The sequence below is a fragment of the Rattus rattus genome, chromosome 7, assembly GCF_011064425.1.
Source record: "Rattus rattus isolate New Zealand chromosome 7, Rrattus_CSIRO_v1, whole genome shotgun sequence".
Lineage (NCBI taxonomy): Eukaryota > Metazoa > Chordata > Mammalia > Rodentia > Muridae > Rattus > Rattus rattus.
In genome coordinates, this window is record NC_046160.1 from 99935820 (window position 1) to 99961438 (window position 25619).

At 43.8% G+C, this 25619-nt stretch overlaps 1 protein-coding gene across 11 annotated transcripts in view; it reads left to right on the forward strand.

Moving 5' to 3' along the window:
- Positions 1-25619, forward strand: part of Ttll5 (tubulin tyrosine ligase like 5) — a 219707-nt gene that overhangs the window by 5990 nt on the left and 188098 nt on the right. For 8 of the 11 annotated variants that reach the window (XM_032908172.1, XM_032908171.1, XM_032908169.1 and 5 more), the window contains 4 exons: positions 12195-12277; positions 13647-13753; positions 17458-17588; positions 24778-24860. In XM_032908172.1, the coding sequence (XP_032764063.1) occupies positions 12195-12277; positions 13647-13753; positions 17458-17588; positions 24778-24860 (404 nt within the window). Of the gene's footprint in view, positions 1-12194; positions 12278-12362; positions 12660-13646; positions 13754-17457; positions 17589-24777; positions 24861-25619 lie in introns of those variants that run through there. The other 3 variants (XM_032908174.1, XM_032908175.1, XM_032908179.1) reach the window with 3 other exon arrangements.

Genomic DNA, 25619 nt, shown 5'->3' on the forward strand with positions numbered 1-25619 from the left:
AACCTCTCCCGAAGAAAGAAGATGTGGTGTCCCTGGCCACTTTAGAAAAGGTTACTATGACACAGACAGAGAGGACTGTCCATGAGAGCGTGCCTTGGGTTGTTACTTGAAACATTACTCATAGTTTCTTAAATTGTTTCCTGGGTTTCTCAAAATGATGTTTATGTGTTTATTTTTCAGATTATAGTTACTTAACATGTACCAGAATTTACCATTTTGACCGTTTTAGTGTGTGCAGTCAGTTGGCATTGAGTTCATTCACACTTATCTCCGGTGTCTAGTTTGAGGACATTGCATCACTGGAGCAGCCACCCCCTCCTCTCTGTATTGCCAGTGCCTTGTGACTGATCTTTGTTTCCTATAGATTTCCCCACTATGCATATCATAAAAATCAGTGGTTCTCAACCTGTGGGCTGTGGTTCCTTTGGCAAACTCTGTGTCCAAAAATATTTACATTGGGATTCATAACAGTAGCAGAATTACAGTTACAAAATAGCAGCAAAAATAATGTTGTGGTTGGGGTCACCACAACATGGAGGACTGCATTAAAGGGCCACAGCCTCAGGAAGGTTGGGAACCTCTGATGGATTCACTTCGTATGAGGCCTTTGTGTCTGGCTTCTCTTGTGTAGGCATTCTCACGGTTCACTCATGTCCCTCGTATCCTCGCTGCGTTATGATTGTATTTCTCTACCATCAGCCCAGCCTCATAGAGTAGAGTCGTGGGGCCTTCGAGGCAGTAGTGCTTTGTGGTTTTGGTTTGCATTTGCTCAGTGCCTGACACCCCTGGGCATCTTTGCATGTGTACTTGTCTGTCTGACGAGGTGTCTGCTCCAGACTTTGTGCATTTTACAGACGGAGCTTTGTTGTCCCTGAGTTGAGAGGGACGTCTTTAGCAGATGTGTGCTTTGCTTCCCTACTGTGGAGGTTAGTCTTGCAGGCTTTGCTTTCTCTGAGATACTTTGTCTCAGCAGTGTTTTTCTGTAGTGACAGGATCTGACTTATCTAGTTTTTGTTTTTAGTTATGCCTTTAATGATTGTGTTTGAGTAGACATTGCCTAGCCTAAGTTGGATTTTTCTATGTATTTTATATTTAGAACTGAGTAGTCTTTGGTCCATGTTGAGTTTGTTTTTAGTGCTAGCTAGAGTCTACCATCATTCTTTTCTGTATTAGCAATTGTCCTGGCATAATTAGTTCAAGACAGTATTCTTTTCCTATTGAGTGGCACTGTTGTCAGAATCACTTGACCATCCATTTATGAATTTGTTTCTGTACTCTCTTTTTAAACATTTTTTTCATTTTATGTGCATTGTTGTTTTGCCTGCATGTATGTCTGTTATAGACAGTTTTGAGCTGCCATATTGGTGCTGGGAATTGAACCCAGGTCTTCTGGAAGAGTTTTCAGTGTTCTTAACCCAATGAATCATCTCTCCAGCCCACTCCTGTGCTCAACAGGCCATTGGTCTAGACGTTTTTTAAATTTGTTTTTATTTTATATGTATGTATGTTTTGCCTGAGTGCATGCAAATGCAATATATGTGTGTGTGTGTGTGTGTGTGTGTGTGTGTGTGTGTGTGTGTGTGTTTGGTGTCCCCAGAGACCAGAAGAGCATGCCGATCTTCTGGAACTCAAGTTACAGATGGCTGTAAACTGTCATATGTCTGCTGGGAACCGAACCCAGGTCCTCTGCAAGACCTGCAAGTGCTCTAGACCACTGAGCATCTCCCTAGCCCTGTACAGCTATTCTTATGCCAGTATAATGTAGTTCTGATTACCACTGTATTACTTTTTTTCTTTTAAAACAGGGCCTCTTGCCAGGCCTAGTGGTGTATACCTATAGTCCTACCACTTGGGAGGTAGAGGCAGGTGTATCTATGTGAGTTAGAGGCCAGACTGGTCTGCAAAGTTCCAGGATGGTCAGAGTTAAACAGAGAAGCCCCAACTTGAAAAAACAGAAAAGACAGACGCTTATGCAGTTCTGGGTGGTTTCGGGGTTGTTTTGTGGCCAAGGTGGACCTTGAGCTCCAACCCTCCTGCCTCTATCTCTTAAAAAAATGTTTTTAAAGATTTATTTTATATGTCTGGGCATTTTGCCTGCATGTGTGTATGCACCCCATGTGTGTGTAGGGCCCTAGAAGTCAGAAGAGAGTCATGGACTCCCTGGAACTGGATATGCACATGGCTGTGAGCCTCTGTGTACGTGCTGGGAACTGGGTCTGCGTGCTCTGTGGATCAGCACATGCTTTTAATTGCTGAGCTACCTCCCAGCCCTCGACTACATTGGAATTGCAGGCATGGACAGCCACACTCAGCTCCTCTTAAGTGAAATAGGAAGCTGAATATTTTAGCTTTGTTCCTCAGGATTGTTTTGGTTGTTCAGGATTAACTCTGTTGTCTCTGAAATCTTGGCCTTTGAGGTGTGCATAGATTGAGCTCTGAGTCCCAGGTTAAGCTCTATCTGCTTTCAAAGCTTATGATAATATGGATCAGCACTGTCTGGTCGTGTGGCAGAGTCCGTTCTTGTGTTCTTGGTCAATAGTTTACATTTCAGCTTCATTGTGAAGAGTGTGTCTTGGACAGATCACGTCAAGTCTTCTGCCAGTTTCACTGTTAGCTAAATGGGTCAGTCTCTGTCTTGAAGGCATCTTAAGGATCAAATGAGATTGTCTAATGTCTGGCATATAACAGGCAATCAAAACTTAGGCTGCTTACCCTACTTGCCGAATAGGAGCTGCTCTATTTTTAAATGACCCCATAAGAAGCGATTTCAGAGAGAACTGAAGACTTACTTTTGGGATTTGAATGTTTCTCTCTTCCCAAGGGTCCTTGTGCTGTAATCCCCTCAGTGAATTACTAGGCTACCTTTTAAAGGGACCAGACTTACTCATTTTCTCTGAAGCCTTAATGATTGAAGACCACTGAGAAAATCCCTCAAATATGATTTGACCCAAAATGACAAATGTGGATAAAAAGAACAGAAGTGAGTAAGTTCAGACAGTGTCCTTACAATGTGCTGCTTTTGGTGTGCTCATTCTGTTAAAACAATCTATGCATTCCGTGGCAGTAAACAGACCAGCGTCTTTGTCTTTTTCCTTTTCATTTTCTTGGAGTAACTTCCGTTTAGAGGAAAATAATACTCAACAGCCTCGTCTCCCACTGTCGAAGCGATTAGAGTTTTCTGGGATGCACAGTATGTTACACTCTCCTTTCCATAGCTTAAGGTTCTGGTGGTTCATATTTGTAACAGGAGGCCGGAGGCTAAAGCAGTGGGGTTTTTAGTTGAAGAACAGTCGGGGCTTTATAGCAAGATCTGTCTGAAAAAAAAAAAAAAAAGGAAAAAGCTATTAAATTTATTTTAACTATATATTATCAAGTTCGTTCTTTATTTCCCTAAGTTCCTTTAGGTTTTTTTTAATGTAAATGACAGTTTTAATGACTTTTGCTAATATAGGCTTTGGCTTCCTGAATTATTATTTTGTTTGTTTGTTTGGGTTTTTGAGACAGAGTTTTTCTGTGTAACTCTGGCTGTCCTGAAACTCATTCTGTAGACCAGACTGTCCTTGAACTTACAGAGATCTGCCTGCCTCTGTCTCCCAAGTGCTGGGATTAGAGGTGTGCACCACTACCACCAGACTTGGTTTTCTGAATTATTAAACACAATCGATCTGTAATATTTTTCTTTCTCTAAAATAGTAGGTCATGTGGTCTGTCTGCTCAGATCTTAAGTAGTTAAATCCCTCTGAGAAGTTATCTGGGGCATTAACTATGTCCTGCTGATCCTGTAGTGTCATGTGCTGGCTTCGTAGTTCTGTTTATCTGTTGATTATTTCTTGAATTGACTTTTAATGATTTGGTTTAGTATGATTTCTATGCTTTACCTGTGAGATACTCTAGGAACGTGGCTTTTCTTTCCATAGTCAAGCCCTCCTGCTCGTATGTACTTTTACATACAAATAGCATTGGTTTTTCAGTGATAACACACATATTTTCAAAAGACACACATTTAGATTTTCATAGATTAGCATTGAAAGTGATGCGAGATGTGCGTGTAGTTTTTTCTTTTTTTAAAGATTTAATTATTTATTCTATATAAGTACACTGTAGCTGTCTTCAGACACACCAGAAGAGGGCATCAGATCCCATTACAGATGGTTGTGAGCCACCATGTGGTTGCTGGGATTTGAACACAGGGCCTCTGGAAGAGCAGTCAGTGCTCTTAACCACTGAGCCATCTCTCCAGCCCACGTGTATAGTTTTAAACTGGGAAACAATGTGTTTTATTTAACCCAATAGATCCCAATATTACATTTACTCAATATAAAAAACTCATAATATTTTATATTGAGTATGTTTTCTACACTCACTGTGTATTTCAGTTTAGACTTCATGAACATTGTAGTTAAAAAAGTAAAATCATAGAGTTGTTTCAAAGATTTATTTTTAAGGTTTTATTTTCATGTGTATTGATATTCTGCCTCCATGTCTGTGTGAGGGTGTCAGATCCTCTGGATCTAGTTACAGATAGTTGTGAGCTGCCATGTGTTTGCTAGGACTCTGGAAGAGTAGCCAGTGCTCTTAACCTCTGAGCCATCTCTCCAGCCCCTCAAAGGTGTTTTCTAGTATTTGTTGAGACAAAGGTCTCACTATGCCACATCTGCTGCTCTGGAACTTTCCATCCTCTTGTCTGTTTTGTTTTTGTATTTAGTTGTTGGGGATTGAGCCCCAGGGTCTTGTCCATACAGATCTTGTTCTGTACCATGGGGCTACACCCTAGCCTGTCTTCTAAATTTAATCAAGCATTCATTTATTTGTTTAAGTTTGTGACTTCCTTTTACATAGGCTGTGCTGACCGATGACTTTGAACTTGTGTTCCCTAGCGGCGCTTCCTTGGTGCTGGGAGTTCAGGCTTGTTATTAAGCGTTCCATCTTAAAATTCTAAATGTAATCAGTTAAAGTTAAGTAAAATAAAACATCTGGCACCATTGAAGAGTTTATACTTGTATCTTTAAAGTGTTTATTTGTGCCTATATAGAGAGAATGTGTGCACACAAATGCACGATCAGAGGACAACTTTCAGGAGTTGGTCCCTGTGATTGAATTCAGATGGCTAACCTCACTCGCTGGCTCTACTCAATACATTTTGAAAAGCAAATATATCATTTATATCTTCCTTCTGGGTTCCCATGCTATTGTTTTGTTTGCATGCTTTGTTTCTTGAGACAGCACCTTATCATGTAGCCTGGGCTCATCCCAAATTCTAGATCCTCCTGCCTCAGCCTCCCATGTGCTGGGGTTTTAGGTGTGTAACACCATTCACCATTTATTTTAATGTTATGTTTGAGTGTTTTGTCAGTATGTGAGTGTACCATGTGTGAAGTAATGGTGATGGCCGGAAGAGGGCACCAGTAGGGACGTCCCTGTTGTCTAGGGTACCTCTGTGCTGTCAGTTGGTTCCTTGTTTTTGTCTGCTCTGTTGCAGCCAGTCCTGGAACTTTGGGGGTCCTAGTGTTTCACATTGCTTCCTGGGGTACTTGTGAGCATTTATGGAAGAAGACAGTGCAGTCCTGTGTAGAGTTGATGCGGAGTTTCTGCACAGGTTGAGAAGCAGGGTGTTTGGCGGTTTGTTGGCAGCTAAGGATCAGGTCCTCTCTTGTTCTTACATGGACGAAGATATGGTTCTTTCTGGGCAGTGGGGGTAGGTTCAGGTTACAGTACAATTCTAGCTTGAGTGTATCTGAGGGAAGGAGGAGGAGAGCAGGAGGGGAGGGAGAAGGAGAATAACACTGCCACTGCTTCAGTAGGCATCCATGGAATGGACAATGCCCTCCCCATAGGAGATGGTGGTTTGCTTTACTCATCCCATGAACTTACATGCTAGGCCCACTGAGAAGTAATGTCTAACTGTGGTTGTCCTATCACATCAACATAGAAAGGTTTTGAAAGACTAGATTTGTATGTGTTGTTTTCAATTTTCAAAGATAATTTTTAATTCACCTTTATTTAAAACCGCAGGTCAAAGAGTATGTCTTTAAGCAGGATCTGGTCCTTAGGTACCTCCTAAGTGGAGTCTGGGGAGATGGCATAGTGGTTTAAATTGCTTGCAAGCATGAGCGCATGAGTTTGAATCCCCAGCAGCCACATAAAACTGGTGCCACTGTGTGCTCTTGAAACCCCAGCATAACCAGGATTATTAGAGCTTGTTGGCTGTGAGCCCAGCTCTAGGTCTTGGGAGAGACCCTGTCTCAAGGGACTATGGTGGAGAGTAACAGAGTAGGACACCTGACATTAAGCTCTGTCCTCTGAGCATTCACATCTGCTCATACATGTACATGCACCACACACACACTCTCTCTCTCTCTCTCTCTCTCTCTCTCTCTCTCTCTCCCTTTCTCTCTCACGCACACACACACACACACACACACACACTCTCACTCAATTTGTTTGCTATATCAGATATACGATTTACTATGTATGATAATAAGTATTAAAATATATAATCTTTATTTCACTATATATTTGCTTTTTTTATTGGATATTTTTTATTTACATTTCAAATGTTATTCCCTTTCCTGGTTTCCTGTCCATAAGCCCCCTATCCCATCCCCCTCTCCCTTCTTCTATAAGGTTGTTCCCCCTCCCCAACCATCCCCCCTTCCTGCCTCCTTGCCCCGACATTCCCCTACACTGTGGGGGCTGGGGGGCATGTCCAGCCTTGGCAGGACTAAGGGCTTCTCCTCACATTGGTGCTCAACAAGGCCATCCTCTGCTACATATGCAGCTGGTGCCATGTGTACTCTTTGGGTAGTGGTTTAGTCCCTGGAAGGTCTGGTTGGTTGGTATTGTTGTTCTTATGGGGTTGAAAGCCCCTTCAGCTCCTTCAATCCTTTCTGTAATTCCTCCAATGAGGACCCTGTTCTCAGTTCAGTGGTTTGCTGCTAGCATTCACCTCTGTATTTATCATGCTCTGGTTGAGCCTCTCAGGAGACGGCTATATCAGGCTCCTGTCAGCATGCACTGCTTGGCTTCATCAATGTTTTCTAGTTTTGGTGGCTGTATGTGTATGGGCTGGATCCCCAGGTGGGGCAGGCTCTAAATGGCCATTTCTTTAGTCTCTGCCCCAAACGTTATCTCCATATCCCCTCCTATGAATATTTTTGTTCCCCCTTTTAAGAAGGACTGAAACACTTACACTTTGGTCATCCTTATTCTTGAGCTTCATGTGGTCTGTGGATTGTATCTTGGGTAATTCAAGCTTTTAGGCTAATATCCACTTATCAGTGTGTGCATATCCTGTGTGTTTTTTTGTGATTAGGCTACCTTTCTCAGGATGATATTTTCTAGTTCCATCCATTTACCTATGACTTTCATGAAGTCATTGTTTTTGATAGCTGAGTAATACTCCATTGTGGAAATGTACCACATTTTCTGTATCCATTCCTCTGTTGAAGAATGGCTGCTATGAACACAGTGTCTTGTTGTATGTTGGAGCATCTTTTGGGTGTATACCCAGGAGAGGTATAGCTGGGTCTTCAGGTAGTGCAATGTCCAATTTTCTGACTAACTGCCAGACTGTTTCCAGACCAATTATACCAGCTTGCAATCCCACCAACAATGGAGGAGTGTTCCTCTTTCTCCACATCCTTGCCAGTCTCTGCTGTCACCTGAGTTTTTGATCTTAGCCATTCTGACTGGTGTGAGTGGAATCTTGGGGTTGTTTTGATGTGCATTTCTCTGATGACTAAGGATGTTGAACATTTCTTTAGGTACTTCTCAGCCATTCGATATTCCTCAGCTGAGAATTCTTCGTTTAGCTCTGTACCCCATCTTTTAATAGGGTTATTTGGCTCTTTGGAGTCTAACTTCTTGAGTTCTTTGTATATATTGGATATTAGCCTCTATCAGATGTAGGATTGGTAAAGATCTTTTCCCAATCTGTTGGTTGCCATTTTGTCCTAACAACAGTGTCCTTTGCCTTACAGAAGCTTTGCAGTTATACTTGCTTTTTTACCTATATAAAAATAATTTTTACTATGTAGCAGTTGTTCTACAGCTCCAGGTAACGTTTATAGCTGTACTGTAAGGTAACTAATGTTATTGTCAACTCTGTTTTACAGGGGGGGAAGTAGAGGCTAGAGAAACTACCTAATTCATGAAAGGTCGTAGGCAGGAAGTGGGATAGCTCTGGTGGTTGTGCTGTGGCTCCATCCTCTCTTTTTCCTCCTCCTGTCCTCCTCAAGCAGGCTCCCTTCCCCATGGTGTGGCCCTGAGGTATGCACAGAGGTGAGCATCACTCTTGCCTCTAGCGGGAACTGTGTACTTGATGATGCTTTGACTCTTACTGTTTTTGAATTTGAAAATTTATTTTAGCTTTTATTGAATAAAGTCTCACTTTGTCTCTCAGACTGGCTGTGAACTCAAGGGTCTTCCTACCTGCATCTTTTGAGTGTTGGGATTACAGGGCTAAGACACCCGGCAGGTTTGTTTTGGCTTTGTAAGTACAGAAGTGGAACTGTTAGTGACAGCAATTGTGATAATTCAGGATTCAGATTTTCTTTCATTTTCCTAAATCTGTCACAAACATCTTTGGGCAAGATGGAGGAGTGGTACAGCAGTTATAGTGCTTATCTGTGTGGTGTGAGCCTTTGATCTCGTTAGTGTCTCTCTGTCTCTGAGTTTCTGGAGAAGTAGTGGGATGCTCGCTGCCCCGATTCCTTATTCATGAGCCATTTTCCCAGTTTCACAAAGTTTTTTTTTTTTTTTTTTTTTTTTAAGGCAAGCTTAGCCCAGACTGACCTTGAACTTGATTTGTAGCTGAGGATGACCTTGATCTGATCCTCCTGCCTCTGCCTCCCAGGTGCTGGGATTATGATTGTGTACCACCATACCCATTCACGTAGTGCTGGGATCTAACCCAGGGCTAGCATTCTGTCAACTGAGAGCTATACCGATGTGCTTTCCACAGTCATTAGCTAGATTTTCTGTTTGTATTGGACAGATTAATAGTCCCTCAAGGTGACCTTCTCCTCTTTCCCATAGCCCATGACTGTGATGCACTCAGAGGGGAATGAGGGTAGAGGTGGGAGTTAGAAGATAAGGAGATAGCCAGGAGGTCCTTGGAGGGAGGGGAAAAGTGACAGTGACAGGCTGTGGGAAGGACTAGTTCTGCTCTGGGGCTCAGGGTGGGAAAGGATGTCGGAGCTCTTGGACAGGAGATTGTGGAGGATGGTTCTGTGGAAGACTCCCGAGTGAGTGAGGCCACATATATGGGACCTGCAGGATTCTTTAGAGTGCTTTACCAGCAAATACACTGCCAGCTTGGGCTGAGTGAGAAAGGCACTCACTTTCAGTCTAAGGCAGAAAGGAAAGCTGTGAGACCACCACACCGCCAGCAGGGACCCAGACGACAAAACTACTCGGCTGTAAATAAGTGCCGACTTTTGTGAAAGAGTAAGGATTGCTCCAGAGTGGCAGGGCACAGGCGAGGGCAGGCCTGTGAGTCACAGAACGTGGCTCGAAGACCTGGGGACAAATGGGACTTGAACTTGCCAGGTTCCGAATCTATAAATCCATACTGTGACACCTTTTTCCTCCTTAAATTCTCTCCCAATGTGAACCAGCCTCCATGTAGCTAGAGTTCTGTTCACCCTATTTGGGGAACTTATCATTTGTTGTGGGTTCACTGATGGAGAGCAGTTTTGCCCCAAGGTGAATCATACTGATTTAGATGATGACATTAAGGGATACCAAGCCGATAAATCTGAATGAGATATTTAGATTTTGAGTTGAGTTGACAGGGATGTTGGGATGGGTTGAATTTATTGCGCAGTAGAGAGGAGTGTGAATGTATAGGGAGCAGAGGGTGGTTACGGTAGGTCCCCAGTGTGTCTGTGTCCTTATCTCTGCAACCTATGGCTATAAAGCTTTCAGGTAAAGGGGAATTAAAATTGTTACTTGGTCGGTTGACCTTCAAGTAAGACGATTACTCTGGATTACCCCAGAGTGTCAAGTCTAATGCAACCAAAGGGTTCCTTAACGTGGAAGGAGAAGCCAGCCTGGCCAGAGTGATACAAGGTAAAAGGACCATTGTTGCCTTTGAAAGTCAGAGAGGGGAGCATAGGCCACAAAGCACTGAGTGGAGGTGGCCACTGGAAGCTGGGAAGTGAAGGATCCAAATCCTCCCTGGAGTCCACGGAAGGGAGCAGAGCCTGATGATCACAGCCTTGCTTTACACTGGTGGGGCCTGTGTTACCATGGAGATTACAAATTTGTGTTTAAGCTGCTGAGCATGTTCGTTACAGCAGCAAAAGCAAATGCACACCACCTGTCTTAAGCATGAGCATCTCTGTTTCTTCATAACTGCATTATAATCTACCCTGTTGTTTCATCACTGTTAGGTTAGAGTGTCTCAAACTTGTCCCTTGGGAGCCCACTCAAGCTCTTTGTGACATGTTTCCAATTAATTTTGAACACTTCTGTCTTACGGGGTCCAGCAGGATGGTTCCAGCCTCCCTGCTTAGAGTCTGAACATTCCGTAGCACTCTACTGCTCTTGACATTCTGTTCTGCACTGAAACAAACACGCAGGACTCTGCCGTTTTTAACTTCAGTGGTACTATAAAGAAAGTGTAATGGCAGGGGGCTGCTGGGAAAAAACTTGTGGCTGGGCTTTAGAAAAAGTCTGGCTTCTCCATGGCCATCTTTGTGGGTCAGCTCATATTAAAACTTCCAGTGGCCCTAATGTCTTTGTGGGTGCAGCAGGGGCTTGTGAATTTTTCCCTATAAATGTTGTCCTTGATGATGGGGCTGAGCCCTGCTCTGTGTACTTGCAAGTGTCTGCATTGTACTCACTCACAGTTGTTCAGGATACAGGCCTTTAAAACACGGATCTGGAGCCAGGTGGTCAGGCTTGTGCCTGTAGTTTCAACACTTGGGAGACTGAGGCAGGATCATCTATCACTCCAACCTGGACTGGAGTAAACTTTGTCCCCCAAACAAACAAACAAACAAACACACACAATGGCTAAAAGAATTTCCATAGAATTTTTAGCTAAGATTGTTTGTAGGGGCATATAGAAGGAATTAATTCCATAGCTCAGAGTAAATGTTCACATGATTACTGATTTTCCTTTCACACACTGTCACGGCACAGCTTCTGTCTCCAGGGGCCAGCAGGAAGTGTGCACGAGGTCGGGAGGCTGGTGAGAAGCTGGACAGGAAGCATGCGCAGGCCTACTTAAAAGGAGCAGTTGCAGGTCTCTGCTGGCCTTTCCCATGGGAGAGACCTCTGGTCTGAGATGTGCTGATACTCGGCATTTGCACCAGGGAGGGCTGGATGGAACTGGAGCTCTTAGCCTTGTCAACGCAGCACCTACAGTTCTTAGTCTGGAAAGCAGGAGGGCTTCTTCCCACTGTAATGATTTTAAGGTGGATAAATAGACAAATGGATAGAAATGAAATGGGTTGTATTGAAATACAGTAATTAAAAAGACAAACAGCCAAATATGGTGGTGCATGCCCGTAATCCTTGATGCAGGAGTGCACAATAAAAATGTGTCCCAACCCCCAGATCCCAGACATACTGTAGATTTTGCTAATGCGCTAGTTTGTTAAACTTGTGAGTACTGTGAATGCTGCAGCTGCTGGGAACTTAATGCCTAGCGTCGATCTCTTCATGTGACAGCACTGCCACACTATCTGCTTCTGTTGCTGACATTCCTTATTGAAAGCATTGTTAAGTTTCATCTGGAAACAGGTGAAAACAAAGATGTAGGCTTCTCTCCCTTTTGGTATTGAGTGAACTTTGTGGTCTCAGCTTAAGAATGCTTGCTTGGTCTTTGGATGGCAAGAAGACAGGGCTTGTCCTGCAAGCCCTGACAGAGTACAGGGCTTGTCCTGCAAGCCTGAGGCCTGAGGAGCCGAGTTCAGTGCTTGGAGCCCATGGAAGGGAGGAGGAAAGGAAATGACTGCACAGAGTTGTCCTGTGTCCTGCACAGGGCTTCTGTGCAGGGCGTGGTATGCACATGCCCCTCCCCATCACAACACACTGCTTACAGTATGTTTATTGTATTGGTCCAAGCATCCTCAGCTGATGTGTGGTACACTATTGAGTAATTAAGCAAACTTCCATGTTGCTTTTCTTTTGTCTTCGTAATTAAACTTTGCGGCTACTAAACTTGATTCTGTGCTTTTCTTTAGAACGTTATCATTTATCTTATAAGATTGTGAGAACGGACAGTCGCCTGGTGCGAAGCATTCTGACAGCCCATGGATTTCATGAAGTAAGCTCATTTTTATGACCTCACCTCACCTGATCACTTCAAAAGCTGAACTCCTAGCTACCTAACTGACTTTATCCATCCGCAGAGGCAGGCAGCACTAGGAAGCGCACGGGACCAGTGATTAGAGGCTCTACAGAACCTGGCACTACCAGCAGTTTCTCCTTGTGGCACATGGGAAGCATTTCCACAGGACCCCCCTCCCCTTTTTCATGTGATGTTCTTAGACTTGGGCAGAGTTGCCCATGACAAGTTTTCTGATAAAACAGAATTAGACTCTAACCAGACTCAAAGGCAGAGCTGTAGAATGCTATGGAAATGGTGGCTCATAGAAGCAGAGGCTGTTTTAGAAGGAGAGAGGTGACAGCATCCTTGGGGACCAAAGGTCAGTGATCTCTAGGGTTATCTCAAGACGCTGTTGTGAAAGTCACTGGACTCTATTCATTGTCCTTGCGCCTTTTTTTGTGATAGGATTGTTGGGCCAGTTTAGGTCGTAAGTTTCAGAGAAGAGGATGGGTGGGTGACTGACAGGTACTTTAATATCCAGAATCAAGTCATCCCCTGTGGAAACTGGGAACTGAAATGTGGTCATTGACAAGGACAGGCACAGGTGCCCTGTAGTCCATTACTGCTGATCCTACTGCTGAAAGCCTGCCTGCTAGCTGCTTATTCTCTGTTGGTATCAACAGGGGACACTTGGGGACCTCATACTCTTTATGTCCTGTTTTGGTGCTTTTCTATCTCCAGCGTTTGCCATTGTCCTAATGTGTTATATGGTCAGAGTACATAATTAATAATGAATGGACAAATGGATTCTAATGAATGAAGGGAATCTAGGGCTTAAAATTGTTTATATTCACTGTTGTAATTCTTAGTTACATGTCTGTATGTGGGTCTGTGCATGGGAATGTAGGTGCCCATGGAGGCCAGAGGCATCAGCAAGCATCTCCTGCAGCTGGAGTTTTAGGTGGTTATTGAGCCACCCAGTGGAGGTGCTAGGAATTGCTCTTTGTAAGAACAGTACATACTCCTAACCACTGAGCCATCTCTCTAGATTTGGCTTTAGTTACGATGTACAAGGACATAAGGAAGGTCTGAGAAAATGGAGTTTGAGTTTCAGTCTTGAGCATACTTTGATATGTAAGTGTGTTAGAGATCATTGACTTGTGCAGAAGGGTTTGAGCTCTCCCTAGCTCTCTCTCTTTAACCCTCATTATCTTGTTTGCTGCAGTAATCAGTAGGCTTGTGTAGGAACTGGGTCATGCTGAGAGGCCTCTGTAGGTGAGAAACCGCTGACTCTCTGCCTTTGCCCCTCTGGAGACAGCTGCTGCTGATTTTGTTTGTTTGTTTTCCATGTGTCTTTTGTGCCTAGGTTCACCCGAGCAGCACTGACTATAACTTGATGTGGACAGGATCCCACCTAAAGCCCTTCTTACTTCGAACCCTCTCTGAAGCACAAAAGGTTAACCACTTCCCCAGGTAATGCTCCTCTTGGTTCTCTGTAGGGTTTAAAGGTGGCTGTCATTGGAATACGTAGCCAGTGGAGAGATTTAGTGTTCTTAGGGGGAAATGGAAAAAGAAGCAGCTTAGGAAGTGCCATAGCCCACACTTGAGACTGGGATGTTCATATCATATCCTTATGAGGTGTAGACTCTTTAAGGACTATGGAGACGTGCAAGTTTTTAAAGAGACAGTTTCTAATTCTCTTTCCTAAAATTGAGGCTGTTCTCAGCATCTCATGTGGATGGGATCTCCCTTCTCACCTTTCCTTTCACTGTTACATTTTCATTTCTATTAAAGAATGATTCAGCTCATGTCTTAATATGGTGCATTTTCCTTGGGCATAATGGATTCCAAGCAGGGTGTGATGGCACATGCTTATAATCTAAGGACACTTGGGACACAGAAGCAGGAGGATGAGAAGTTTATGCCAGCCTTGGCTACAGAACAAGTCAATGCCAGATGTCTCAAAGAAACAAACAAAATAAATAAATTAGGATTCTGAAGACACAACAGACAAATTGAGATCAGATTCTAGCTTAACACTTCCTTCTTACATGATGATGGTTTCCATTTGTTTTAAACAAACTTGAAGGATAACATTAGTCTGGCTGTCAACTCATAGGCCATTAATTTTAATGACAGATCATTTAGTGTCTGTTTATGTTGGGACAGGGTCTCATGCTGTAGCTCTGCGAGGTGGGACCTTACAATTTTAATTCTTTCAGTCTGAAAATTTGAGCATATTTATAAAAAGTCAGGCTTAAAACATCTTTTTTATTTATGTTTAAATCTGTTTTAGGATAGATTTTACACTTTTAAATCAGGTTTTAAAAACCCATTTGGGGGTTGGAGAACAGGCCCAGCAGTTAAGAGCACTGGCTGCTCTTCCAGAGGTCCTGAGTTCAATTCCCAGCAACCACATGGTGGCTCACAAGCATCTGTAATGGTGTGGCTGAAGACAGCTATAGTGTACTCATATAAATAAAATATATAAATCTTAAGAAAAAACCATTTGGAATAAAGATTACAGATGTAAATTCTAAACACAAACTTGTACAAAGGAGATTTTGATGATCTTTGCTTAGACAGAGGTTTCTTAGATGGGTCGGTTTGGATAGAAACACAAGAGACTTCACCAGAGTGGAAAGACTTTTAAGAAAGTGAGAAAACAAGTCAGAACAGGAGAAGTATTTATAAACATGTCTCTGATTAAGAGTTTTTATCCACAGTATTCAATCTCCGATAACTCAGTAGTTTTAAAAATGGAAAAAAGACTTAGTGAATACGAATACTAAAGATTTAGTATATAGATGTATGGTGTGTGTATACATATAAATATATGTATGTATATATGTATTTAGTAAATCAAACAAATTTAGCAAAATAGGGAAAACTTTAGATAGATGTGTCAAGGGGAATTTATGTGTGGTCAGTTAAAGATTGTCAACATCATTAGGCATTAGCAGAATACAAATTAAAATATATGGTACTGAATATACCTGTTAAAATGGCTTTAAGAGTTAGATAACACCAAGTGCCTCTGGAAGCCAGATGCATGGTGGCTAGCCTGCTAGTACATTGCTAGTAGAAGGGCAATGGTATAATCACCTTGGATACCTGGAACTGTCCTCTTGTTTTTCATTTCTAGAATCTGTGGCATCACCAGTGTTTCTTTTGTATGCTAATGGTTTGCTTGGTGACTGGCAGGCTCTAGTGGTTTCAGGATGGTCACAGGCCCTAGCAAAGTCTAAGTCCTGGTAAGAGGGTTGGAGTTTCAGTCTGCCACTCAACCTTCAGGAAGCAGGGCAAGATTGAAGTTTTAACATGATCACCCGTGACCAGCTACTTTATCAGTTACACCTACTTAGTGATGCTTCTATTACATCCCCAAAGTACTAGGTTAGGAGAGCTAGATAGCTGAACATGTGAGGGTCCTGGCAGGTTCAGTGCCAGAGAGAGGGCAGGCAGCTCTGTCCCTTCCTCCACATGTCATCCGAGCATATCTCTTTATCTGTGTTCTTTGTAAAATGCTTTACAGTCAGCCAGTAAGTGTGTTTTACTGAGCTCTCTGACCCACTCAAGTGAACACAACAAACCCAGAGAAGGTCCTGGGTCAGCTGCTCAGAAGGACAGCTGCGACAGTCTGCTGCTTGCAGCTAGGTCAGCTTTGGGGACTGAGCCTTCATCCTGAAGGATCTGATACCACGTCCAGGTAGACAGTGTCCGAGCTGAATTAGAGGACACTCAGGAGTATCTGCACTGCCATTGCCTCCTGGCGGTGGGAAAGCAATCCCCATCCCCAGCTGGTGTCAAAGGTATTGAGTGGAGCTGAGAATGGAGACCCAGAAAAGGCTGTGGTATTTCCTCTACATCTCAGAATATGGTGGGAGAAATTGAGCCTATTTTTCCAGTATCCTCAGAATAACCACTGGCAGATCTTGTAAAGTTAAGCATAAACGTCTGTGGTGATTGTAAAATGTGTCTGTAAATTCTTTGACACTGCCTTAAAAGGTTGAGCTAAATCTTTCTGTTCTTGTTTGTCAACCATACTTAGCAATTTGCTTCTAACAAATGAGATGTGGCACAAGTGACGGTGTGTCATTTTAGAGACTCGGTCATTACAGACATTACAACCTCTTTCTTGGATCAGTGGGCCTAGAAGCCACAGCATGACTTAAAATATGCAGCCTTGCGGAAGGGTTCACCTGAGGAACTGAAGCTCCATTGGCAGGCTCCGTCTGTACCTGTGAGCATCCTGTAAAGTGCGTGCTCCATCCCAGTCAGGCCTGATGATGGCAGTGTAGGCACACATCTGGACTTTAACCTCGTCAGCTGGCTGAGGCAGACACCAGTTCTGCCATCCCACACCGCTGGCCACAGCAACTATGTGACATCATAGATGCAAACTACTATTTAAGCTGCCATTTTGGGGCTGTTGATTATCTAGCAATAGATAAACTAATGCAACTAGGTAAGCTATGTAGCGGGCCTGCAACTTGGAAAATGGAAATGTTTGCACAAAACTCGATGTTTGTATTCAAATCTATATGTAAGTGCTTTCGAGCAGCTTTATTCAGTCCCCTAAACTGGAAGTAATCTAGATGTTCTTCGGCTGGTGAATAAACAGTGGTGCATCCATCCTCACCACAGCCTATGACTGAGCACATAAAAGAATAAAATTCTGAGAGATACAGCCACTAGAGATAAGGCTGAGATGTTGCGTGCTCAGTGGAGAGGACCCACTGCCTGGTCCTGCTCATCTGACTGGGAGGAAAAGCGGACAGGTGTTTGCCCCATGTCTGGTAGTGACTGAAAGAACTGTCTACCAGGGGACTGAGGCTACTTTAGGATGATCATATTGTCCTGTATCTTGTTTGTGGTAATTAATTAATTACCTAATTAATACATCAGAATTACACATGAAAAGGGGGGTTTACTCTATATAAGTGGTATCTTTGTGAACAAATCTGATTTAAAAATGTCCACATGGTGAAATGTTTAATAAGAAGTATAATCCGGGTCTAGTAAGGAGTATCAGAGTGGCAGTGTGATAGATTTGGGGTAACCTGCTGTCTTCAGTAGCTGCTTCAGAACTCAGGCTATGAGGGCCTCTCAGTGTGATAACAAAACAACTTTGTAGGTGTAGCTCACCGAAGTAGAACAGCTTTCCTGCTTTTCAGGTCTTATGAACTAACTCGCAAGGACCGACTGTACAAAAACATCATTCGGATGCAGCACACTCACGGATTCAAGGCGTTCCACATCCTCCCGCAGACCTTTCTCCTGCCAGCCGAGTATGCGGAATTCTGTAGTAAGTGCTGCGCCGGGAATGCGCCAGCGTCCAGATGAGGCATAGCTACGTAGAGGTTGCTGGTCTTACAGCTAACTGGGGCTTGTAGTGGGTGGTGCTCTTCTGTGTTTACTCCTGATAGGGGGCAGTGAGAACACAGTGCTGTCATCCAGGCGCATGCTGTCTTGGGCATTTTTGCCCAGTTATCTCTCCATGGTTGAGAGTCAGTGTGTGTCAGGGCATTTTATCCTGGGTCTGTGAACTGCGTGTTTTCTTTTTGGCGTCTTCCCCCTTCATACTTGTACATTTTTGCTGCCTTAGCTTTTGGGCTTGTGTTCTTTGGAGAACAAGTATTGTGTGTCTTTTTAAAACTTGTCTTTGCTTGTTTACCATTTGAGACGGGGTTTCACTGTGTATTTCCTGCTGGCTATTGTAGCTCAGGCTGCCCTCTGCCTTCCAACTGCTGTGACTAATGGGTGCTACCCTGGCCAGCGTCTTATGTCTTTTGATGTGACGAGTTTGGTGATACCAGTTACTTTTTTCTTTTTGAGTTCATACTAATAAAAATATACATAGGTGTCTAATAAAAAAATACACATGGGCTATTGGTAAGTAACTAAGTGGAAACTTAATGGCTCTTTGGAAAGTCAGTTGTGTTGGATGGTGTTTTGCTAAGGCAAACATGTGAAGGAACGTTTCATTGAAATAGACACAGGTGAAAGGGTAAGGCAGATTTGTGAAGAAACATTTTGATGAACCAGACAGAAGAGAAAGGATGTTCTGCTAAAGCAAGCATGTGAAAGGACATATGATGAAGGATTCATTGCTAACAACATAGCATGTTTTGGTCCGCCTTACGTAGCATAGTTGAGCTCCATTTGTTGGGACTCCATAGAGAGAAGCACACCAAAAAGCTGCTGGTGGTGTGCTGTAGTTTCTTGCCGCTTCCCCTGACTTGGGCTGATTGGCAGAGCGATGCCACCTGAGACAGGCTCACGTGCTGAGGCGAGACACGTGCTGAGGCAAGACCCGTGAGGACAAGTGATGTTTGGAGTATAAAACAGACTCGACAGTGACGGAGGCTGGGCTAGGCTGGCTTATAGCGCTGGCTGTGCAACGCTTGTGGGTCTTAAGTCTTTGCTTTACTGAGAGAAGCACAGCCGAGACCTTGTCCTAGCATCTCTCCTGGTCCCTTCTGCTGACTGGAGCCAGGCCTGGCTGTCTCTGCTAGGTAGTGCCACCACTGCCGATTCGTGTTTGCTATCCTTATTCTACCGAACTTGACGTGAATCGGGCTGCCCCTGTAACCTGAACTGACGATTTCCAGACAGCACAGATAGGAGTCACTCCAAAGAACCTTTCTAAACAGGACCACTTTCTTTTTCACTATGGTGGGCGGTATGCTAGAAGGAAGATTAAAGTGTTTAAGAGCCCTCATTAAAAATAGGATTTGAGGGGTTGGGGATTTAGCTCAGTGGTAGAGCGCTTGCCTAGGAAGCGCAAGGCCCTGGGTTCGATCCCCAGCTCAAAAAAAAAGAACCAAAAAAAAAAAAAAAAAATAGGATTTGAAAAAAATTAAAGTCACAAGTAACAGGAACACATGACCTGCATCTTGATCTAAAATGGGATTCTTACTCCTTTGGCCTCATCGAACTTATGTTCCCAGGCCTGGTTGAGCAGCTGGGTTGTTTCCAGCCCTTCCCCCTTCCGCTCAGGCCAGACCCTGACTCAGAAGGTGTGATATAGAAGAGTCAAGAGTGCACGGCATGTGGCCAAGTGTGAATGGCAACCATGATCATGAGATTGGACAAGTGTGGGTAGGTAGGGTGAAGGGGACACAGGATGTATGAGCTAGATGTGAGGAGTGTCAGCCAAAAGGTCCAAACAAGCCTCTAAAGTTTGAGTTAGAGAGACTCTGAGAATCATTGGGGTAATGGTCAGGTGTGATAGTGGGGTGTCTGCCCAGGCTGACCTCTGAGTCCCGGGGCCTAGAAGTCTTGTCTCAGCCTCCTTGGGAGTTAGGATTGCAGGTGTGAACCACCACTGTCCCTCTAGGACTTGTGAGTCCAAGCAAGAATACAACCAGTAAAATACAAGGAGAGCTGTTAGAGGAAAGGGGAGTGTCCGGTTTGGACATGGTGTCCATTTGGGGTGCTATGGGGAAAGCATGTAGTGATGTTTTGCAGACAGTTGTAAAAAGAATTCTGAGTTTGGTCAAAGATGCAGATTCCAGAGGTTCCAGATGAAAGGGATGATGAAGAGCTACAAGAAGACAGAGAAGCAGCCCCACAGACATAGTTGGGAGGAAGGAGAGATGGTAGGAGAGCCCGGACAGAGGGCTCTCAAGAAGCAGTGGCTCGTGCACAAGAGGGAGCCTCAGAAAGGAGGTGGGTGCCGCTCCCCTGAAACGAGGGAGGAAGAAGGCTCACTCTGGCCACGTGAGACTTCCCATGGAGAAGAAAGCAGTTTGCTGGGCTCATTCGATGAGTTCCCAGCCTTCCTAGTAAGGAGCGGGGTCTTATGCCAAGGGTGAGGGCAAAGTGTGTGTTGGTGTTTCTTAAAAGGTCAGCACCCTTGACAGGTTTGAGCAAGATGTGAAGCTTTTCAGAGGCACTGAGAAGGTGAGCTTTTTGTCAGAATAAGAAAAAGTCTTAAAAGTTTGTATGTGAAGAGATTGAGCCTAGAGGCCAGAGATGTGAAAGCCTGGGGGTCCCCTGAACTGCTGTGAGTCATAGCGAGTAGGACTTGGGGTACACAGCACAGACTCTTCCGGGTTCTTGGTGCCCTATCTCCAGTTAACGTTTAGTAGAATTGTACGTCTGTGACCCTAGAGAACCCTGCCTAAGGATCTTTTGCTCACTCCAGCCATTTTCTTCAAGCAGATGACTTTTAGGCAGGAAGAAGGAAATGACAAGGAAGACTAGGGCGGCAGCAGTATAGACAAGCAGAGCATCTTCCTGGAACTGTGTTCTGTGGCATCGCTACCTATGATGGAGGCTGAGAAATAGTTCTGAGGTGCGACAAAATTGGGGTTTCATGTAGTTTATTGGAGTAACTCAAATCAGTTCAGACAGTACTTTCTAAGACCATGATTTTATAAGATATCTTAGCGAATGAGAAAGAATTCCTCATTTTGAAGAGTGTTATCTAATGGCCTCTTCATCCCTGAGACGCAGAAAGTGCTCCTTCCTATTCAGTGTTCTTTCCAGTGTATGAACGCGCTGCTGCCGGGACTGGAAGGTGACGGGAAAGGTTGTCAGCTGTCAGTGTCTTCAAGGAGACTGCTCTGACCCATGCCCTGCCTTTGCTCTGATTTTTTAAAAATACTTGCAAAAGAAATAGATCTTTATTTCAAAATATCAAAAATCAGTGTAAAAATGCCATCACAGAAGATGAACTCATAGGGCACGTCAAGAATGAAGCACCAGAAGTAGAATTCAATTTTTTTTTTTTTTAGTTAAAAAAATGTATTCCGTGTTGAGGATTGGACACAGGATCCCATGCATTCTAAGGAAGTGTGACCACCGAGCGACCTCCTGAGCCCCAAACACACAGAGCAGGGCCGCCTGACCAGCACTGGAGCGGCAGGTGTAGGTTAGGTATGCCTGCCTTTCTCTGAGAGCCAGAGTCTCAGCAGCATCTGTGGGGGGCGCTGTCTGCAGACAGCTTTGGTTGTCTTCTTAGACATCTTATACCTGCCCCCACTTCATAACTCTCAGTGTCCGTAAGAGCTGGTTCAATGTCTGTCTGTCTGCTAGCCTCCTCTGAGGGAGAAGACCGTCTTACTGCTGTATATCCATCTCTAGGAGACTACTGAGCAGATTAGAAATATAACAGGTCTTGAATGAATGTATGCATGCAGCTTAGACATTATTATTATTATTATTATTATTATTATTATTATTATTTTATATTAATAACTTCTTGAATTAGCTTCTCTTCTGTTGCTGCGATAAAATCCTGTGCAAAAGCAACTTAAGGGAGAAAGGGTTATTTTGTCTTCCACTTCCAGAGGGATCCACCATGTAGGGAAGGAAGGCACTGTGGTAGGAGCAGGAGGCTGACTGGTCACACTATATCTGTACTTAGGAAGAAAGAGTGAGCAGAAGTGGGGCTGGGCGATAAAGCCTCAAGGCCCACCCCAGTGATCCACTTCCTAGGGAGGCTCCACCTCATTCAGGTTTCCAGGACTTTCCCTGTCAGTGCCACCAGCTGGGGACCAGGTGTTCTAACTGAGCCTATGTGGGACATGTCCTATTCAAAGCACACACCACGCCCACTCTCATTGCTTCCTCAGAGACCTGTGGGAGATCATAAAACAGTGACATAGTTTGTGTTCAATGGCCTCATTTTTCTTTGATTTAAATTTTTCTCATGTGGAACTATACAGCTTTCTTCAATGCACTATTTTAACGTGATCTAAATGATACTCTTCCAGAGAGTAATGTATTTCCATGGTGTAAAGCTAAATAAAACAGTAATCAGGGAAGAAGACGTTTTGTTCTCTTAGCTCTCTCCTCAGGACCTACCAGTGCTTGCTACTAGCTGGGTTTTTTGTTTGTTTGTTTGTTTTTTTGTTTTTTTTTTTAACATATCTTTCTGAAGATATTCTTGGCAGTTCCTGGCAGACAGCTTGAATAGTGTGGATGGAGGGACTCGAGCACTAGTTGTTGCCTCATACATTCTTTTTTCCCACGGATCCTTCTACATCAGTTAATTAACAGTATTACCATTGACTGTTTGTGAAAGGTTCTCATGTTAATCAGGTACCTGCAAATACGGCCTTTGAGTCACTCAGTCCTTGGCCTGCTTGCAGACATCCCTGTGAGCTAAGGATGGTTTTTACACTTTCTTTTTAGATTTATTTATTTATTTATTTATTTATTTATTTATTTATTTATTTATTTATTTATTTATGGTATATGAGTCCTCTGAAGAGAGCATCAGATCCCATTACAGATATTGTGAGTCCCCATGTGGTTGCTGGGAATTGAACTCAGGGCCTCTAGAAGAGTAGCCAGTGCTCTTAACCACTGAGCTATTTCTCCAGCCTGATTTTTACATTTTCCAATGGTTTAAGTCAAGATGACTATAAATTTGTGGTGTGTGGAAATGGCATGAAATTCAGGGCATAAATGAGACTTCATGGGGACATGGCCACTGTCCTGTGTTTGTATAGTGTCTGTTTTCAAGCTCCAGCAGCAGAGCCGAGCTCTTACGACAGCTTGCATTTCTTACAAAACCAATATTGCTCATGGGCTGGCTTTTCATAATTTATTTGCAAACTTCAACTCCTCATATAGATATGATAGAGTAGATTTAATTAATCTCTCCCTTAGCACAGCATGGGATAGCGCTCTCTCTCTCTCTATATATATGTGTGTGTGTGTGTGTGTGTGTGTGTGTGTGTGTGTGTGTGTGTGTGTGTGTGTGTGTGTATACAATGTGGGATTTTTAAAGATGTATTTTTAAATTGTGTGTTTCTATGTATGTGAGAGAGAGAGAGAGAGAGAGAGAGAGTATGCCAAGTATGTGTAGGTATCTGAAGAGACCAGAGAAGATTCCCTGGAGTAGAAGTTACATGAGGTTCTGAGCTATCCACATGGATGCTGGGAACAGCTGGACCCTCTGTGCCTAGCCAGTGTTCTTAGCTGCTGAGCCATGCTTCCAGCCCCTGTGCCTGTTCCACACTCTTGTGAACAGTGGCAGAGGAAACAGTTCTCCTCTTCCTCCTTTCCTCCTCCTCCTCCTCCTTTTTTTTTCTTCCTCTTCCCCCCAATCCCCCAAGACAGGGTTTCTCTGTCTTGAAACTTGTAGACAGGCTGACCTCAAACTCAGATCCTCTTGCCTCTGCCTCCTGAGTTCTGGGATTAAAGGTCTGTGCCACCCCCACACCCCCAGCAGAGGATTCAGTTCTAAACATATTCAGTGTCTAGAAGCCTTTTCTTCTTCTACTGCTGATTCTGTTCAGTTGCACCCAGGGAAAGACAAGGGTAGATGAGAAAGGTGGATAAAGGTCCATCCCTGGTCTCCCCTAAAGGTAAACCTGATTGAAGGGTTTGCCAACTGACAAAGTTGGGCATAGGAGACGATTTAACTTCTGCCAAGAGGAGAGGGATGAAAAGGTATGTGGTCTGGGAAGATGCAGTGCCCTGGGGGATTGTTGCTAGTGATGGGCCGCTTGGCTGCTCATGTCCTGAGGTCAGCCTGGGTGTGACCCTACTGAGGGTTAGGGGAAGTTTGTGTTCTCTTGTGGGAGGAGTGAAGGTAGGACTAGCACACACAGGTGGCAGCATTTGGCCTGTTAGTAATTCAAGCCAGAGACCATACCCTTGAGGGAACTTTATTGAATTTATGCTTTTGTATTCTGAAGAAGATATTATTCTGGTGTAGAAGAGCCCTGACAGTTTGAGAGGCCCAGGACACTTTCACTCCCTGGGCTGTCTTTACACTCCCCCTCTTTTCAGAGAAGAAAAGTAGCAAGAAACCTTAGCTTTCAGGTCTTACCTTCCCTTATCCTTCAGAACAGTGCTTCAGGTTAATCAGAAGAGGGAGGGTCTGCTAGAGTGAGGACTGCCACAGCTCTCTTGCTCCTGGGGTTGCACTCAGTAGTTCAGCAATTCATGAGTCCTCTGCTTCTCCCCAGGTCATGCACGAGCCCTAGGGTGTCTCAGGGTCAGCTTTCTGTTTTTATTTCTCCTGACTCAAAGATACCTAAAATCAGAGCTGAAGCTAGAGAATGCACAGACCCCTTCTACTCAGAAATCACGATGCTTTTCTGCCCTAAAGCCTTGCCTGGTGTATAAGCTCTGAAGAATTACTCAAAGGCAACGTAGTAAAAACCTCACTCGTCTTTTTCTACTGGCAGTCCTTCAGTTAACAAAGATGAGGCTTTCAGGTTCCCAAAGGCTGTTTTTGGAAACAGACTAACATTCAGATTTGACCTCATTTTTGTTTCCCTCTTTTTGTAAGAAAGAGGAAAGAGTGGAAGGTACCTGTGTGAGTGATGAGCTAGCCTCGTCCTCCGTCCTCTTCTTCCTGCCTCATTTCCCTCTTTACAGCCAGTCCAAAAACAGGTGACTTTATCTGTTGCTGTAGCTGGAGACGTGGGGCTCTTTGGGTACCTAGGATCGTTGTAGTTTAAGATAACAAACTCATGCTCCTGTTCTTTGTTTTTCTCTTCCCTCTTTATCTCCCAATATTTGAGCAGATTCATATTCAAAGGACCGAGGACCTTGGATAGTAAAACCAGTGGCCTCTTCTAGGGGACGGGGCGTCTACTTGATCAACAATGTGAGTATGAGGACCACAGGCCTGGCGCTGATTTGAGCAGGTATTTCCTTCTGTTCCGAGTCCAGCAGGGAGGGGAAGCCAGCTGTGTGCTGTCCTTTGGTTGGTCTGTCTGCTGACAGCAGACTCCTCCCTCATGGGACACATTTGCCCCACGGCCAAAACATCACTTGCTAGATGGGGTTTGTGGGAGACAGGCTTTTGTATCTGCACAAGGGAGGTGTCTTTGCTCTTCAGCTCCCAGCTCTGAGCTGTCACCCATCAGGCTTTGAGTAGAAGACATTTTTGCCACTGTTTCTTCCTTTTCTCCTGCCTTTTCCTCCTCCTGCTCCTTTCCCTCATCCTTCTTTCTTCTAGAAGTTGCTACGCCTTCATTCTCGACAAATTCCCTGTTAAATGTTGTTTTAAAAATTAATACAGATGGGGGCATGGCTGAGTGCTAAGAAGCCATGCACAAGAATCAGGGTTCAGGTCTCAACCACATTAATAATGGTAGATGATGATGATGATGATGATGATGATGATGATACAGAGTAATTAAAATAAAATGTCAACTCTAGTCTCATTGGATTTCCCATAATACAGTTATTTTATATTTGTTTTCTAAAATTCTTAGCTGTATTTAGACATTTCCCATTTTACATTTATTATACCCCTATTACTTCTACCTGTCCTTCCATAGTCCATCTCTTACATTCAGTTTTTGCTCTCAGATTATAGAGTTATATAACATTACTGTTTTTTAATAACTGTGATTTAGTT